We start from the raw sequence: 16110 nt of genomic DNA, 5'->3' as shown, positions 1-16110 counted from the left end.
TAGGGTTTCAACCGACCGCTTGACCCTCTCTCACGAAGCTGTTTTGGAATTTAATTTCACATGTCACAGATCACGACTAAATAACAACTCATCATTATACTCCCACCGTTCCTAAATATAAGTCTTTCTACATATTTCACTATGGACTACATACGATGTATATAGATGCAGCATAGAGTGTATATTCACTCATTTTGCCCCATATTGTGTCTCTTATTGGAAACTCTAAAAAAGACTTATATTTAGGAACGGATTTAGGAACGGAGGGAGTATATTATATTAAATGCAAAACTAGTCACTCAACCATGAACGGGAGCACCGGTAAGTTACTGCAATTTACTAATTTTTGTTATTTTATTTCTTCACGCAACTGTATCAGTGCTTTATTAAGAAACTGGTTCGGGCAGTTCGCTGTCACAAGCCTAGTAGGATCGCTAAAATGGCCATGCAATACCTAATGGTGGAGTGTTGCTGGCTTCAGTTTTTCATTGTGTCGCTACATTCAGGCTTTGCCTGCAGATCCGAAGAGGCGCATCTTCTCTGCTACAACAGCTTTCATTGCTTCCTTGGCAGACTCCATGACCTGAACCAGGTCTTTTTCTGGCTTCTTGAGTGACTGCAGGTAGCTGTTGCGGACCTCCGTATTCACGTTGAATTTCCTCGCCCCCAAATCTATGCACTCCTGCTCCACAAGTTGGTTACACGTTATTATCACTTGCACAACAACATTTCAAATATGACAGTAGTTAATAATAAGACCAATTTCATCAACTGACAAGCTCTAGTATAATTATTTCGCAAAAGGAAGCGTTTTACCGATTCTTTGCAAAACTATGAAGCTGATATAGACACAGAAACTCTAGCCCTCCAGCATTTTTAACCTTGTCGTTGAATTATTTTATGCAGTGCAACCATGATTGATGATTGTCTTATGGAGGGCAACGATTGCTCCCCAATTCTCCTATAACCTGAACCTTTCAGGATATAAGTTGGTGTGGGGAAACTCAACAATATCGCAGTATCAAGCTAAAACGGTTTCAATTTGTAGGACAGGAAAGAAACCTCATCCTTTGGTGCACACTAACCGATGAAGCTCAACCCTCTCTCGAACTGAGCTATTTCCGCTTTTTCTAACAAAAAGTTCGAGTAGTTCAGTGAAAAAACAGTCAAGCTTTCTTCCATCCTTCCTAGCTCCTCGAGCTTGCACCCGCTCGATGCCTTTTTCATTGTTCGCTCTGAGGTAGACTACTGCAAAAAAAAAAAAGGGCAACCTGGTGCATGTAGCTCCCGCTTGCGCAGGGTCCAGGGAAGGGTCCGACCACTTTGGGTCTATAGTACGCAGCCTTTCCCTACATTTCTGTAAGAGGCTGTTTCCAGGACTTGAACCCATGACCTCATGGTTACAAGGCAGTAGCTTTACCACTGCGCCAAGGCTCCCCTTCAGGTAGACTACTGCAACAAGGTACAAATTCGCTGATCTTAATAAAGAAGGAAACAGTTTATCAAACCTTTACAAGTTCATGAGGGAGGCCAGATGCTCCATGAAGTACCAAGCTAACTCCTTTCTTCATAGTTAATGCACGAAGTTCCTGTCATCGTTTCAGTGAAAAAAATACTGAGTTCATTACTCAAAAGAAGTCGCTTGCAAAAGCACAAACTTGCTTGGTAATCCTTTACAAAATACTTCACGAGCCGTTGGAAAAAAAAATCACTCTACAACTGTTATGACCGGTTTGGTCTATACCAGGAAGAGTTCCACCGGGCATTAGTATTAGGGGCTTGACCCACAAGTTATCTTAGGCAAGTTATCTTAGGCTAAAGTTATAAATACTAGTTGTAAGACATCGTTTGAGATCAAGCAATAAAGATATTATCATCTTCTGTTGCCCGGCTCCCTGAGGAGCCGGAACCCTAGCCGCCACCAGCCAACCGCCGCCGCACCTAAACCCTAGCCGCGACGGCGCCTCATCGCCGGCGCGCCCGCTCCAGCCCTCGTCTCCCTCCTCCCTGCCCATACAATCTACGCCGAAGGCCCGGTAGGAACCCTAGTCCTACCAATTTGGTATCAGATACCCGGGTTTCGACCATGTCTTCTCCACCGCCACCACCACCACCGCCGCCCGTCAACTCCACCACCGCCGCTGCCGCCAACTCCTCCACCGCCGCCGCCTCTGCGCCGGGCGCCACGGCCTCGCTCCTGGCGGGCATCACGGCGTCGCTCTCGGCGCCGCCCCTCCAGGCACCCGGCACCGTGCCGGGCCACGGGCGGCCACCAGCCCCCATCCAACCTACGCCGCCGCCATCACCTCCTCCGCAGACGCAGCAGTTCACACCGGAGGCAATGGCCGGCGTCCTCACCGACCTCGTCGCCGCGGTCCAGGGCATCCGCCTCTACCTGGCAAGTCCATACGGGCCGCCGCCACCAATCCATCCAGCCATGGCCACGAGTCAGCAGGCGCTGCCATGGTATTCGGTACCGGGGGCCGTCACCGGAGGCTACCCGGCGCTCCCCGCCCAGGCGGCCGCACCGCCGCTTTGGCCACAATGGCCGCCGCAGCTTGCGACGGCAACCGCGCCACTCGCCGCCCCCACGGGCGGCAGTGGCCCACCTGGACCGCGCCGGCCGCGCCGTCTCCCGCCGCGCCATCCCTTCCAGCGGGCCCGGAGCAGGTTCCTCCACCGCCCCCGCCCAGCCCTAACATGGGCCGGTCGTCGCCGAGCGGGCTTCCGATCCAGGAGGTCCGCTTCCCGTCGTCACCATCACCACCGGGCACTACGCCGGGCCTTCCACCATGGACCGCGCACCATCATCCGCCCTCCGCACCGCCGAGGCAGTGGGCCAGGGCGTGCCACACCAGCAGCCATCCCGGCTCGCCAAGATCGACTTCGCCACATACGACGGCTCCGACGACCCGCTTAACTGGCTCAACCAGTGTGATCAGTTCTTCCGCGTACAGCGCACGCCCGCGTCGGAGCGCACTTGGCTGGCTTCCTACCATCTCCGCGGGGCCGCCAGACATGGTACTACGCCCTCGAGCAGGACGAGGGCGGCAATGCCCCCGTGGGATCGTTTCCGGGAGCTGTGCCTTCTTCGTTTCGGGCCACCGGTCCGCGGGAGCCGCCTGGCCGAGTTGGGCCGCCTGCCGTTCACCTCCACGGTGCAAGACTTCGCCGACCGCTTCCAGGCCCTGGCGTGCCACGCGCCCAGTGTGACGGCCTTACACCGGGCGGAGCTTTTCATCGGTGGCCTTCCCGACCACATCCGCGTGGACGTCGAGATGAAGGGGCCCCAAGACCTTCAGACGGCCATGTACTATGCCCGGGCATTCGAGCAACGCGCCCAGGCCTTGACGCGTCCATCCGCGCCACGTGGGGGCCGATAGCCTACTCGGCCGTCTCCAGCAGCACCGACACCGTCCACTGCCGCCCAGGCGGCCACCCCGGCTCCGACGCGGCCGTTTAGGCGCCTCACTCAGGCAGAACAGCTGGAACGCCGGCGCCTGGGTTTGTGCTTCAACTGTGATGCGCCCTATGCACCTGGCCATGTCTGTCCCCGCCTCTTCTACTTGGAGACGTCAGACGAGACGGGCAAGGAGACACTGGAGGATGGCCTCGGCGACCCAGCCCTTGCGGAGACCGCAGCGGCGCCCGCGCCCGCCCCGGCCACCGCCCTCGTGGTGTCCCTACACGCGCTGGCCGGTATCCGTGATGAACGGATAATGCTCTTACCGGTCATGATCCAGGGCGAGCGCCTTGTGGCCCTAGTGGACACAGGATCCACACATAACTTCCTGCCGGCGACCACCATGCGGCGCCTTGCATTACAACCCACCGGCGGCGAGCAGTTGCGAGTCACAGTCGCTAATGGCGACCGTCTCCACTGCCACGAGCTCGCCCGTGACGTGCCCATCACTATCGGCGGCGAGCACTTCTCCATCACCTGCGCCGGCATCGACTTGGGCTGCTTCGACTTCATCCTAGGCGTTGACTTCTTGCGCACTCTTGGTCCTATTCTCTGGGATTTCGATGCGCTGACGATGACCTTCTGGCGGTTGGTCCGCTGCATTCAGTGGGACGGCATTGGGGGTGCCGCACCCACACCACCCCTCCAACTGGCCACGACCACCGCCACGGCCGAGCACCCACTTTTGGAGAGTCTCCTACAGCAGCATGATGACATCTTCACCGAGCCACAGGAGCTGCCGCCCGCCCGCACGTATGATCACCGTATACATCTTCTGCCAGGCTCCGCGCCGGTGGCGGTCCGCCCTTACCGCTATCCGCAGTTGCAGAAGGATGAGTTGGAGCGGCAGTGTGCCCTCATGCTCGCGGCAGGCATCATCCGGCTCTCCACTTCGCCGTTCACTGCGCCGGTGCTTCTCGTTCGCAAGTCAGACGGCACATGGCGTTTCTGCATCGACTACCGTGCCCTTAATGCTATCACACTTAAGGACAAGTTCCCTATTCCGGTGGTCGACGAGCTCCTCGATGAGCTACACGGGGCACGCTTCTTCACCAAGCTTGACCTTCGGTCGGGGTACCACCAGGTGCGCATGCACCCGGATGACATCGCCAAGACGGCGTTTCGGACTCATCACGGCCACTTCGAGTTCTTGGTGATGCCCTTTGGCCTCACCAACGCCCCGGCGACCTTCCAGGCTCTGATGAACGACATCCTCAGGCCCCACTTACGCCGGTTTGTGCTCGTTTTCTTTGATGATATTCTAATCTACAGTGCGTCTTGGGCCGAGCATCTCCAGCACGTCGCCATCGTCTTCAACGAGCTTCGAGCGCACCACCTCCACCTTAAGCGCTCGAAGTGCTCGTTCGGGACGCCTTCGGTGGCATACTTGGGCCCCGTCATCTCCGCCGACGGGGTGGCTATGGACGCCGACAAGGTGGCAGCCGTCTCCGCCTGGCCGACGCCTCACTCGCCGCGGGCTCTCCGCGGGTTCCTCGGCCTCGCCGGCTACTACCGGAAATTTATTCGGGAGTTCGGGCTCATCGCGGCGCCCCTCACACGGTTGCTTCGCCGCGACGCTTTCGCCTGGGACGATGAGGCGACGACGGCGTTCGAGGCCCTCAAGGGGGCCCTCACGACGGGCCCCGTCCTCCAGATGCCCGACTTCGGCCGCCCGTTCGTGGTGGACTGTGACGCCTCGGGCGCAGGGTTCGGCGCCGTGCTTCATCAGGGCGATGGGCCCCTCGCCTTCTTCAGCCGGCCTTTCGCTCCGCGTCACCTTAAGCTGGCGGCATACGAGCGGCAGCTCATTGGCCTTGTACAGGTCGTTCGTCATTGGCGGCCGTACTTGTGGGGCCGGTCCTTCCTCATTCGCACTGACCACTACAGCCTGAAGTTCTTGCTGGATCAACGGTTGTCGACCGTGCCGCAGCACCAGTGGATCAGCAAGCTCTTCGGCTTCGACTTCTCCGTCGAGTATCGGCCGGGCCGCCTTAACACCATGGCCGACGCGCTGTCCCGTCGCGACTCCGACCTCGCTTCCTCCGCCGACGAGTCCGCCGGGGCGGCCCTGTGCATCCGCTCTGGGCCGACGTTCGGCCTCTTCGCCGACATTCGCCGCGCCACTGCGACGGCCGACGACGCCGTCCGCCTTCAACAGCAGCTCACCGCCGGCGACCTGGAGGAGCCTTGGCGCTTCTCTGACGGACTACTCCTACATGGGCGCCGGGTCTTTGTTCCGGCGCATGATGATCTCCGTCACCAGGTGTTACAGCTCGCCCACTCGGCGGGTCATGAGGGTATGCAGAAAACCCTCCATCGTCTTCGCGCCGACTTCTACATCCCTGGCGATCGCGCCCTGGTCCGCGACTGGGTTCGGTCTTGTCAGACATGCCAGCGCAACAAGACAGAGACCCTAAGGCCGGCCGGGTTACTCCAGCCCTTGGAGGTGCCATCTCAGGTCTGGGCGGATATATCCATGGACTTCATTGAGGGCCTTCCCAAGGTGGGTGGCAAGTCGGTCATCCTCACGGTGGTCGACCGCTTTTCCAAATACGCCCACTTCATCGCGCTCGGCCATCCATACACGGCGGCGTCAGTGGCCCGAGCCTTCTTCGACGGCATCGTCCGTCTACACGGGTTCCCTGCTTCGATCGTCAGTGATCGGGACCCAGTTTTCACGGGCCATGTCTGGCGCGACCTCTTCAGGATGGCAGGTGTCCAGCTCCGCCTGAGTACGGCGTTCCATCCTCAGACGGACGGACAGTCCGAGGTGGTTAACAAGGTCATTGCCATGTATTTGCGTTGTGTGACAGGTGATCGGCCTCGCGCTTGGGTGGACTGGCTTTCTTGGGCGGAGTACTGCTACAACACCTCTTATCACTCCGCCCTGCGCGCTACGCCATTTGAGGTGGTCTATGGTCGACCACCCCCACCTATCCTTCCGGTGGATCCGGAGACAGCTCGGACGGAGGTTGCGGGTGAACTCATCCGCACTCGTGACGAGATGCTTGCTGAGGTTCGTCAGCGTCTCCTTCAGGCCCAGCAGCTGGCCAAGCACTACTACGACGATCATCATCGCGAGGCGGAGTTCGCGGTGGGTGATTGGGTGTGGCTGCGTCTTCTCCACCGCTCTACGCAGTCACTCGACCCGCGAGCAAAGCGCAAGCTCGGTCCTCGCTACGCCGGGCCCTTCCCTATCTTGGAGCGCATTGGGAAGGTGGCCTATCGTCTTCAGCTTCCAGCACGCGCTCGCATCCACGACGTCTTCCATGTGGGGCTGCTCAAGCCTTTCCGTGGCGAGCCACCGGCGGCTCCTCCGGCGCTTCCTCCCATCGCCGATGGTCGCATTCTTCCAGAGCCAGCCAAGGTGTTGTAGGCACAGCTCCGTCGTGGCGTCTGGTTCATCCTCGTTCAGTGGACAGGCCTTCCGGAGGAGGAGGCTACTTGGGAGCAGCGTGAAGAATTCCGCCAACACTATCCAGATTTTCAGCTCGAGGACGAGCTGTTTGCGCACGCGGGGAGAGATGTTATGACCGGTTTGGTCTATACCAGGAAGAGTTCCACCGGGCATTAGTATTAGGGGCTTGACCCACAGGTTATCTTAGGCAAGTTATTTTAGGCAAGTTATCTTAGGCTAAAGTTATAAATACTAGTTGTAAGACATCGTTTGAGATCAAGCAATAAAGATATTATCATCTTCTGTTGCCCGGCTCCCTGAGGAGCCGGAACCCTAGCCGCCACCAGCCAACCGCCGCCGCACCTAAACCCTAGCCGCGACGGCGCCTCATCGCCGGCGTGCCCGCTCCAGCCCTCGTCTCCCTCCTCCCTGCCCATACAATCTACGCCGAAGGCCCGGTAGGAACCCTAGTCCTACCAACAACCCTGAACTATTGCAGAAGTTCATTTTTCAACCTTAAACTCGAAAACCAGAAAACCAGCTGTTTTTAACCTTGAATTGTTGAATATGTTTGCTTTACTGGTTTACCCCCTTGGTCCTATTCCAAGCGGTTTGAGCTGACTCAAACAACTCATGGCAGACACATGGCATCACATATACGCATTAGCACCTTGTCATGTTAACAGATTAAGTAAAACATAAAAAAAGACAGAGAAGGATCATACTTTTTTGGAAAAAGCTTAACAAATTTAGAAAAAAAAAATCAGAAAATCAGAAAACAGGGTAAAAGATCTGTTAACACACACATAATCTGAAAGATCAAACAAAGATTTTCATAGCTGTTCTGTCAAACCTTTAGCAAGTCAAGTCTCAAGTTCGGTCCACTGGGAGGATATTTTCCGTGAACATTCCCAATGCATACTGCTAATGCATCAATACCAGTTTCATCAATAAACTGCTCAGCCTGAAAATATGTAACATATAAGTTAAGCATTATTACAGGATTGTAATGATAGAATGCCATAGAGTTGAAATTTATCAGGAAGATAAAATAACCTGAGCAATATCAGTAAATCTCGCTTCATATTCTTCAACTGTCAGGCCATCTTCAGTGCCTGATAGTCTCCCAAGTTCAGCTTCCACAAGCATACCTTTCGCATGAGCCAGGGAAGATATGTTCTTTGTGTATAAGATGTTCTCTTCTAAAGTTAGATGGGAACCATCCACCATGACTGAATCAAATCCCTGAAAAATAAAAGGTCATAGTAGATGGTCCAGAGAATTAAGATTCAGATGTGGTCATTTATCATTCATGATTAGGAAAACATTTTGGTACCGCAAATTTGAGAAAACAACACATTTTTTCGCTTACCATTTCAAGAGCTCCAAGCAAATCATGCTTGTCAGCCCCGTGATCATAATGGACGGTGATAGGTACCTGAGTGACAATCACAGAATGATCACCTTTAAAGAACATAAAAACAAGGGTGGCTATCTGTTTCAAAAAACAAGGGTGGCTAGAAGAAGGTAATATGTGGGAACCCAAGTTATATAAAAGTTTATGAACTATTTTTATCCAGATCACTGGGTGTCCACATTTACTCTTTAAGTATTATAGGTTCTGTTTGTCTTACGCTGGCTCGTTCTGCTGCAGCAATGCAGCATGCTACCAACGGAACTCCACCTTGCTTCAGGGAACTGGGATGAACCTAAATAACAACCACAATAAGCGTGGTTAGAAATCAAGACGATACATATCATCTACAAAAAATATGGATAATGAGTTCAGGGAGCATGGGTGCAGAAAAGCTCATGAGTTGAGAGTGAGAAAAGCTCATGTGTTGAGAGTGAGAAAAGCTCATGAGTTGAGAGAATCAATGCAATTCTCTCTACGGAAAAAACACGGGTAGAAATCCATTTCAGGATCTGTGTGGTATTGCTTCTATCCCTCTGGAGCTAGCTGTTGCGACCTACTCCCTCCGTCCCAAAATAAGTGCCTCAACTTTGTACTAACTCTAGTACAAAGTTATACTAAGTTTGAGACACTTATTTTGGGACGGAGGGAGTACTTACTAGTCCTATCATAACGTACTCCAGTAAAGAGTGGTATTAGAGGACACCCAACATGATAAATTACATAATTTTCACCATAAACTGCCAAAGAAAACATCCTATACTAACAAAGAATTCTAACCTGCAGGATAGCTGGACTTTCTTCAGCCTCAGCAGCTGCAATTACAGCTTCAATTCCCTCAAGATTATATACATTGAAAGCACCAACTGCATAGCCACTCTTCTCCGCGTTCTTCACAATTAAAAAAAATAGCGGATTAAGTATTTAAAGCAATACACAACGATGTATAACCTTGATGAGAAGTAGACGGTGGATAAGAACTTACAAGGAGAAGTTCTTTTGTTGAACTTCTAGAAGGGCAAGCCCAATTCTGGACCACTTCTGCAAGAGCACTGTTATCACCAACATTACCTGTCATTGGGGGAGTGGCAAGATAGTTTCTTGAGTAAAAAGATAACGTTATTTATCTGTTGGTACGGAAATGAGATATGTTTATTACCAGGAAAAACAATGTAGGGGACACCAGGATGTCTACTCTCAGGGCCAAGCTGCCACAAAGGCACACCAGCTAAAGCTTGTCCCATTACTTTGGCACGCCGAGCTTCCAAAGCTTTTGTAGCAAGATCAGATGAAGTGATTCCTCCCTGTATAAAGAATATAGTAAGGAGTACCTTCAGAAGTATTCCATGCACAACTTGTGGAATCAATCATTTTGTTTGATATGGACAGTTGAATTTGCAGGCACTGTTTTTTTTTTGTAGATACTATTGTTTTTTCTTTATTTTTTGTTCTCATGAATGAAACATGTAACCATGTAAACATGTAACAAGGTGTAATGCTATCTCAATATTTCATTAATAATTTAATGGCATAGGTCCAATAAAAGAGAACAAATATTTTGACTTGTAACAGCTTCAGAGATTGGCAAATTTCCAGGAACCAAGTAACAACTAAATTTCAATTTTTTCAGAAAGAAGAAATGGGCTGTGCAATTTTACCTTTGCAAGGATGTAACGGGGTCGACTATCAATTCTTTGCACAATCTCTACTAGTGCTGAGCTCACTTTGTAATTAATCTCTAAGCTTTCTTCAGGAGCTGCAACATGACAGGTACAATCTTGTTAGGTGATCAAACTACTTCAGGACAGATATCCAAGAAAGAAATTATCTTCTTTCGTTTGGCACACAAAAGGTAGCAAACAATACTAGTCAGTTGTCTTGTACTGCTAATGCTTACATGAAGATAACAGCGGCTGTTCTTGAACATACTGTTTTGAAAAGCTGAGTTAGGTATCTCCCGTAAAAAAAAACTGAGTTAGGTATCTAGACTCTAGCACACAATTTCAGGAACGTAAACTGAAGTTAGTTTGGTGTTGGTCACTAGAAAAGATTATGCTGCAAACTGGAGATGTTCTATTCAAATGATTGGGACAATGCGCTCACATTGTGATTGTGGTTGTGGTTGAATGTAGAGATTCATGGCTCTACCTGTGACTAATGCATTTTTGGGCTTGACTTTGACAACAATAAGCAACTTTATTTTATCAATCCCCCCCTTTTAACAAGTTTCGACAGTTTGACCTGTCTTCCAATACAGTTAGCCCCAGACTCCCGGTTCATGCCTAGAATATGATAAAAGAAAACAAACTATCTCCCCAGATAAGTCAAATGCCTGGGAATGGCTGTCAGTGGAGGGATCATGGCAGATTGATAGATGACAATGTTGGTGGTGGTTGACTGGTGATCTGAGTTGAGCTCAGGGACTAGAATTAGGCTGAGAGTCTCTGATACGGTGTGGAGTTTGGGGGCAATTGTGTGCTAGCCCTGAGGATCTCCACATCGTTTGTTAGTAAAAAGTTCCTTACCAGCACAACTTGCTCAACAATTCGGCAGGTAGGATGTGGCTGAGGAATTGTTGGCATTAAGAAACTAGAAATCAAAATTGAATCAGCATTTGATCACTGTATTTGCTAATGGAACAAACAACATATTTAGCCATATGATAATCAGAAAGATGCTAACTTTTTCCAGTAATGAGTTGGCGGCTGGTGACGACTAGTGTGTCTCTCCCGGACTGTATATAAGCATTTCCCAATTCAACAATTCTGCTGATTTCTTGGTCTCTCTCAGTTGATTTCAGTGAGATCATCTCAACAGATACCTACAGTGAGGAAAAGGAGAACACGGTAGTAACACCACAAATTGATCTAAAGCAAAATCATCCAACTTAAGAGAGTACTATCCACAAATTCTATCCAAGTAGATGTATATGATGGTTGCTGGTTCATGTTTAGACATGACAGCCAAGATATAAATTACCTCTATCACTCTGAGGGATTGTGCGCATTGTGAGCGAAGCTCATCGACCTAACAAATGCAAAAAGAACATGTGAATGAGATAAATATGACTGACAAAATCTTAAAGCATTACAAGGCTAACCTGCTTCGTAGTTTTTGGCACATAAGAACCAACAACTATGAGGCCTCCCGCTAAATTTCTTTTTAATCCAAGGTCATTTGGGCGGATAGGTGGCTTTGGCTTGATTCCAATTCTAGCACTCACAAAACTAGCAGCTGTGCGACATAGAAACCGCTTTCCTTGCAATTCAGCCTGTTGAGTTTACGTAAAAAGAAACAGAAGAATAGCAGATCAAAACAGAGCATCAATACTTGAATAAGATGTATTATCATATCTTTTGTAAGGAATAGGAACTAAGAACAGATGCTTCTCGTAGAAATGGAGCGGCATAACGTGCCTGGATCATTCCAGCAGCAAAGACATTCATGTCCCTCTCACTAGCAGCATTGACAATACACACAGAGCCCTAAAAAGATTCAAAATGCCCGTCAGGAAATTCTCCAGCTAAATCAAGAAGAGAGGGAACCAAAACAGGATTTATGATACTATATGGTTGAATCGGCCAGTACAATTCTAGGGTCCCTAAAACGCCCGCAACATTTTATTAGACATTTCAAGTACATAGCTACCATGAGTGCATACAGAAATGAGAATATAAAATATCAATAAAACTAAATATTTATAATTATATCCAAAAAAGTTTAAACTGACTAAAAAATAACTCTTCATATGCACTGGAGGGGCGTAGTGGTGACCAAGGTGCGCCTTGGCCTGCCCTTAATCTTGTATACTTTGTTTAAATAGGTGAAGCTTCTTTGCTAATTAAACAACAAAAATACTCCCTCCGTTCCTAAATACAAGTATTTTTAAAGATTTCAATATGGACTACATATGGATGTATATAGATGTAGTTTAGAGTGTAGATTCACCCATTTTGCTCCGTGTGTAGTTCATATTGGAATCTCTAAAAAGACTTATATTTAGGAATGGAGGGAGTACATCTTAATTCATCTAACAATTAGTGTTGGCCTCTCCTTCATTTTGTTCCAAGCTCCGCCAATCGTATGTTCCATGTTTATTATCATATACCTTCTCCAAGCTGCAGAGAAGCTGACAGACTGCATCTGGTCCTTCTTTACGTAAAAGACTTATGGAAATTGATGAAACTTGGTTCTCCAAAATCCTTCCTTTAGTCTTTTCTTCAACCCACTGTACATTCATGTACAAAGCAAGTTACTAAGGTCTTGCTCTTCGCTTTACCAATCAAACAATTCTACAACAGTACCTGTTTGAGATTGGAAGATGTATAGCCAAAAGCTGCATCCTTGGCAAACTCAGTCTCACCAGCAGGAATCAACCTGTTAGAGAATGTTGGACCTCAATATTGTTATGTGTTATTTTTGTATTCAAATATATTGCATAGTGATTGTGCACAGACTACCTTTCAGAGTCTGCAACATAATGAATATCATCAACAGTGTACCGCCCACCTTGAAGGAAGAATGGGCATATTATCCAAGCATCCATGTCACCTAATACTGAAACAACTGCATCAGCTTCCTGGAAAGTAGAAGAGTATGATATGATCAGAGAAATGAAATGGAAAAGAAAAACAGAGAGGATTTCGGATATTAACCTCTGGGAAATGGCCACGTAGAGTGGAATCACCTCGCAAGACCACTGTATAACTAATACCAGGGACAGTCTTTGCTGCAGCTTCAAGATTTCTGCAGATATCTTTTACTAACAGTGCAGCCTATGAAAGTGAGAAGGCTTTAAATATATATTTAAAGACCCTAAAGATAAACTGTTTAAGACTGCACTTTCCTACCTTATCAGCAGTCATTGAACGGGAGTTTGTCAAAATAAAAAAGCAGGTTGGTAGTTTCAGAAACTGCTCTGTGAGGGCTTCAACTGGCCTGCAGTTCAGCATTACAAGCAAAGCTTATGGAACTATGTATGGAACATGGGCAAAACGAAAATGCTAGCAGAAAACATATGTAATCTAAAAGACAATATGCTTTCGTTTACCATTCAGTTAAGACCTCTATATCATGAACTGTTTGAGTTCCAGTTGGATCATCATCTAAAACTACAAGAACCTTTTTGCTATCATGAGATGCAGAGGAAACAAGATCATCCATTGGAACTTCTGGCCACTCAACAGGAAGAGAACGCAGGACATCTTCTTTATTAAGCATGGGCGGCCTTCCTTCTACTTTTACCCCAGTTAATGTCTCATATACCTGTGCCAGGCGCAATCAGCGGGCACATTTAGGAAAGGAATTAAATTAAGGCCATTAGTATATCATATTTTGGCATAAGTTCCGTCTACTGAGAGCTGTGAGCTGCTCACCTTTACAACAGCACTATCATCATATCGACCCCATCCAGAAGCAGAGCCTGTTGAAATACATCAAATGAATAAAACAATAGCCATCCTATTTTAAGAGTGTTATCCAAACAATAACTGTAAGCTGATTTGTTTTCTTCTAAAACTAACTGTAATATACTAGTATAGAAAACAGAGGGGATGGCCATGCAATGTTCTGTTAATTTGGGAAACTACTTTCATTGAAGATAAGAAATATAGCATGACTTGATGAACATTGGAACCAAAACATAGAATGGAAAATGATCTTTGATTTATCACAGACAATTACCTGAAACAAACAGCTGATGAGCAACACTAGAGACATGCAATGGGATCCTCAAGTTGGAGCTTTCACGAGATACTATACCCTGAAATAGACGAGATAAATGCATTATTATATTTTGTTAGTACTCCCTCTGTTCCTACATGTAAGAGGTTTTTGCAGTTCAAGACGAGATAAATGCATTATTATCTTTTGTTAGTACTCCCTCTGTTCCTAAATGTAAGACGTTTTTGCAGTTCAATTTCCTAATTTGAACTGCAAAAATGTCTTACATTTAGGAACAGAGGTAATAGTTCATAAAACAAATAAGTTAATAGCTCGGTTATCCATACAAGATCCTTGACAAATATGTCCACCGCAGATAAAGGTGTATAATCATTATCAAGCATGTGTGGCACATGGTTTCCAAACATCCTGCAATATGAACATTGAGTGTATCAATCATCAGATATCCACCTTCACTCATGCTAGAACACACCACTAGATATCTGAAAGACTGACCTACAGGGAGCTGATAGCAAAAACAAGTATAAATAATTGTTTCATTTCTTTCTCATAATCATTTTACTCGGCCAATATAAGCAAGTCTAACAGTGAAGAGTAAAAAAGGAAGATTCATTAGAGTGGATAAAAGAATGACACATACCACGAGTAACCTCTTGCATGTTGAATAATTTCGAAAATCCTTCTTGTTCGCAAATTTAATCGAGCACCAAATGCCATTGCTTCAGCTGCTGAGGCTATATGGACCCCAGCAAGAAGTTGGTTCACCATTTTAACAGAACTGGGAACAATAGCAGAAGAGAGATATTGATTCACAAGCGCCAGCACTAGTGAAAAAAGTGCCATTATGCAGAAATAAGACCCTTTAAGGAAGGTATATGACTACAAAATGTGTGTATCACCTCGCAGCTCCGCATCCTCCCTTGATGAGATATAGTTTCTCACTTAGTGCTGTTACGCAAAAACAAGATAATAGTTATCGACCAGTTTCCGTACTTTGTATACAGCATATGATGGTGTTCAGATAACCTTTTTCATACCTGACAAAACTCTACCCGTACAATGCAGAGCTTCATCTGTTCCCGAAACAATTACCTGTCAAAAGAAGTGCAAATATTTATATCCATGAAGGTTACATCATCACTTCTACTAGATTAATGTTTCGCTAATCATACAGTTAGTGTCCCGTCCGCTGCTCTCTTGACACCACCAGATACCGGAGCATCAACCAACTTTATCTCTCGGCATTCGGCTGTATAGAAGTAGTTAATAATTCCAAAAGATTCATCAGTGAAAGCAGTAAACAACATTGCCGACATATTTAAAATGTAGAGAATGGTTATAGTACTACAAGGCCTTGGTGTGTTACGGGAAACAATATAAAAAGTGACAAAAAAATAAGTGCTCTTGACGCAATTTACATGACATAAATCTAATGAGATACGGATTTAACCTACACACGGAGAAAACAAAATCAGATTCCTTTCGACAATAGCTGAAAACGATTGAAGCTTCTATCACAGCTTTCTTGATCATAGGTCAAATATGGATCTGATTTGTTTAGTAATAGATTTATCTTCTGTTAGCGTTGTACTACTTTTTGGATGTTTCTGTGACTTTTGGAACCTTGGTAACACCCCAAAGGCCTTCTGCCGGAACATTTCCCTTAAAATGCAACTTCAACTTCATAATAACATCCCAACACAAAGTACAGGCTAGTTGTCACAGCAGTCATTGCAACTTCTGCTGCAAATGATTATAAATCTGGTGTTTTATAATGAGAAAGGTAAACAAACATTACTTGTGAGACACTGAAGCTACAGGACTCAGCTCTCACCCGGAACCACAAACAGAAGATTTTAGATTATCATGAGTTGGATTTATGATTTACACAATGTGGTTTTTGTTGACCAGTAATGTTCGTGGTATTCTTTCCTATTTTTAATGCAAACATGCCCAGGAGAGATAAAAAAGAGCAGCTACCTTCCAATCTTCCTTTGAGTTGAGTCACAAAGCCAGGAGAAACTGTAGATGACAGAATGATGGATGTTCCCGCTGGCAAAACTGAAAGTGAAAGACAAAGGATATTCACAACCATGTAAGTACAGCTCAAGTTTGTCAAAAAGAAAGAGTAAGTGCAGTTCAAAAATAGTTAAT

General features: G+C 47.3%; 1 protein-coding gene across 1 annotated transcript in view; it reads right to left on the bottom strand.

The window, feature by feature from the left end:
- Positions 1-299: 299 nt before the first annotated feature.
- LOC119339008 overlaps positions 300-16110 on the bottom strand; it is a 20935-nt gene continuing 5124 nt past the window's right edge. The window contains exons 15-42 of the mRNA XM_037611198.1: positions 15937-16021; positions 15129-15205; positions 14994-15048; positions 14856-14904; positions 14597-14734; positions 14283-14364; positions 13957-14035; positions 13650-13696; positions 13325-13539; positions 13125-13212; positions 12930-13049; positions 12735-12853; positions 12579-12651; positions 12383-12502; positions 11691-11759; positions 11375-11545; positions 11254-11301; positions 10957-11095; positions 9933-10030; positions 9434-9578; positions 9260-9345; positions 9055-9165; positions 8495-8569; positions 8233-8298; positions 7917-8105; positions 7714-7824; positions 1509-1589; positions 300-682 (exon numbers count right to left, since the gene is read on the bottom strand). Coding sequence (XP_037467095.1) covers positions 503-682; positions 1509-1589; positions 7714-7824; positions 7917-8105; positions 8233-8298; positions 8495-8569; positions 9055-9165; positions 9260-9345; positions 9434-9578; positions 9933-10030; positions 10957-11095; positions 11254-11301; positions 11375-11545; positions 11691-11759; positions 12383-12502; positions 12579-12651; positions 12735-12853; positions 12930-13049; positions 13125-13212; positions 13325-13539; positions 13650-13696; positions 13957-14035; positions 14283-14364; positions 14597-14734; positions 14856-14904; positions 14994-15048; positions 15129-15205; positions 15937-16021 — 2916 coding nt within the window. The 3' untranslated portion in view covers positions 300-502. The remainder of the gene's footprint in view (positions 683-1508; positions 1590-7713; positions 7825-7916; positions 8106-8232; positions 8299-8494; positions 8570-9054; positions 9166-9259; positions 9346-9433; positions 9579-9932; positions 10031-10956; positions 11096-11253; positions 11302-11374; positions 11546-11690; positions 11760-12382; positions 12503-12578; positions 12652-12734; positions 12854-12929; positions 13050-13124; positions 13213-13324; positions 13540-13649; positions 13697-13956; positions 14036-14282; positions 14365-14596; positions 14735-14855; positions 14905-14993; positions 15049-15128; positions 15206-15936; positions 16022-16110) is intronic.

The sequence above is a fragment of the Triticum dicoccoides genome, chromosome 7B (assembly GCF_002162155.2).
Source record: "Triticum dicoccoides isolate Atlit2015 ecotype Zavitan chromosome 7B, WEW_v2.0, whole genome shotgun sequence".
NCBI lineage: Eukaryota > Viridiplantae > Streptophyta > Magnoliopsida > Poales > Poaceae > Triticum > Triticum dicoccoides.
This window is presented reverse-complemented; position numbering and strand designations above follow the sequence as displayed.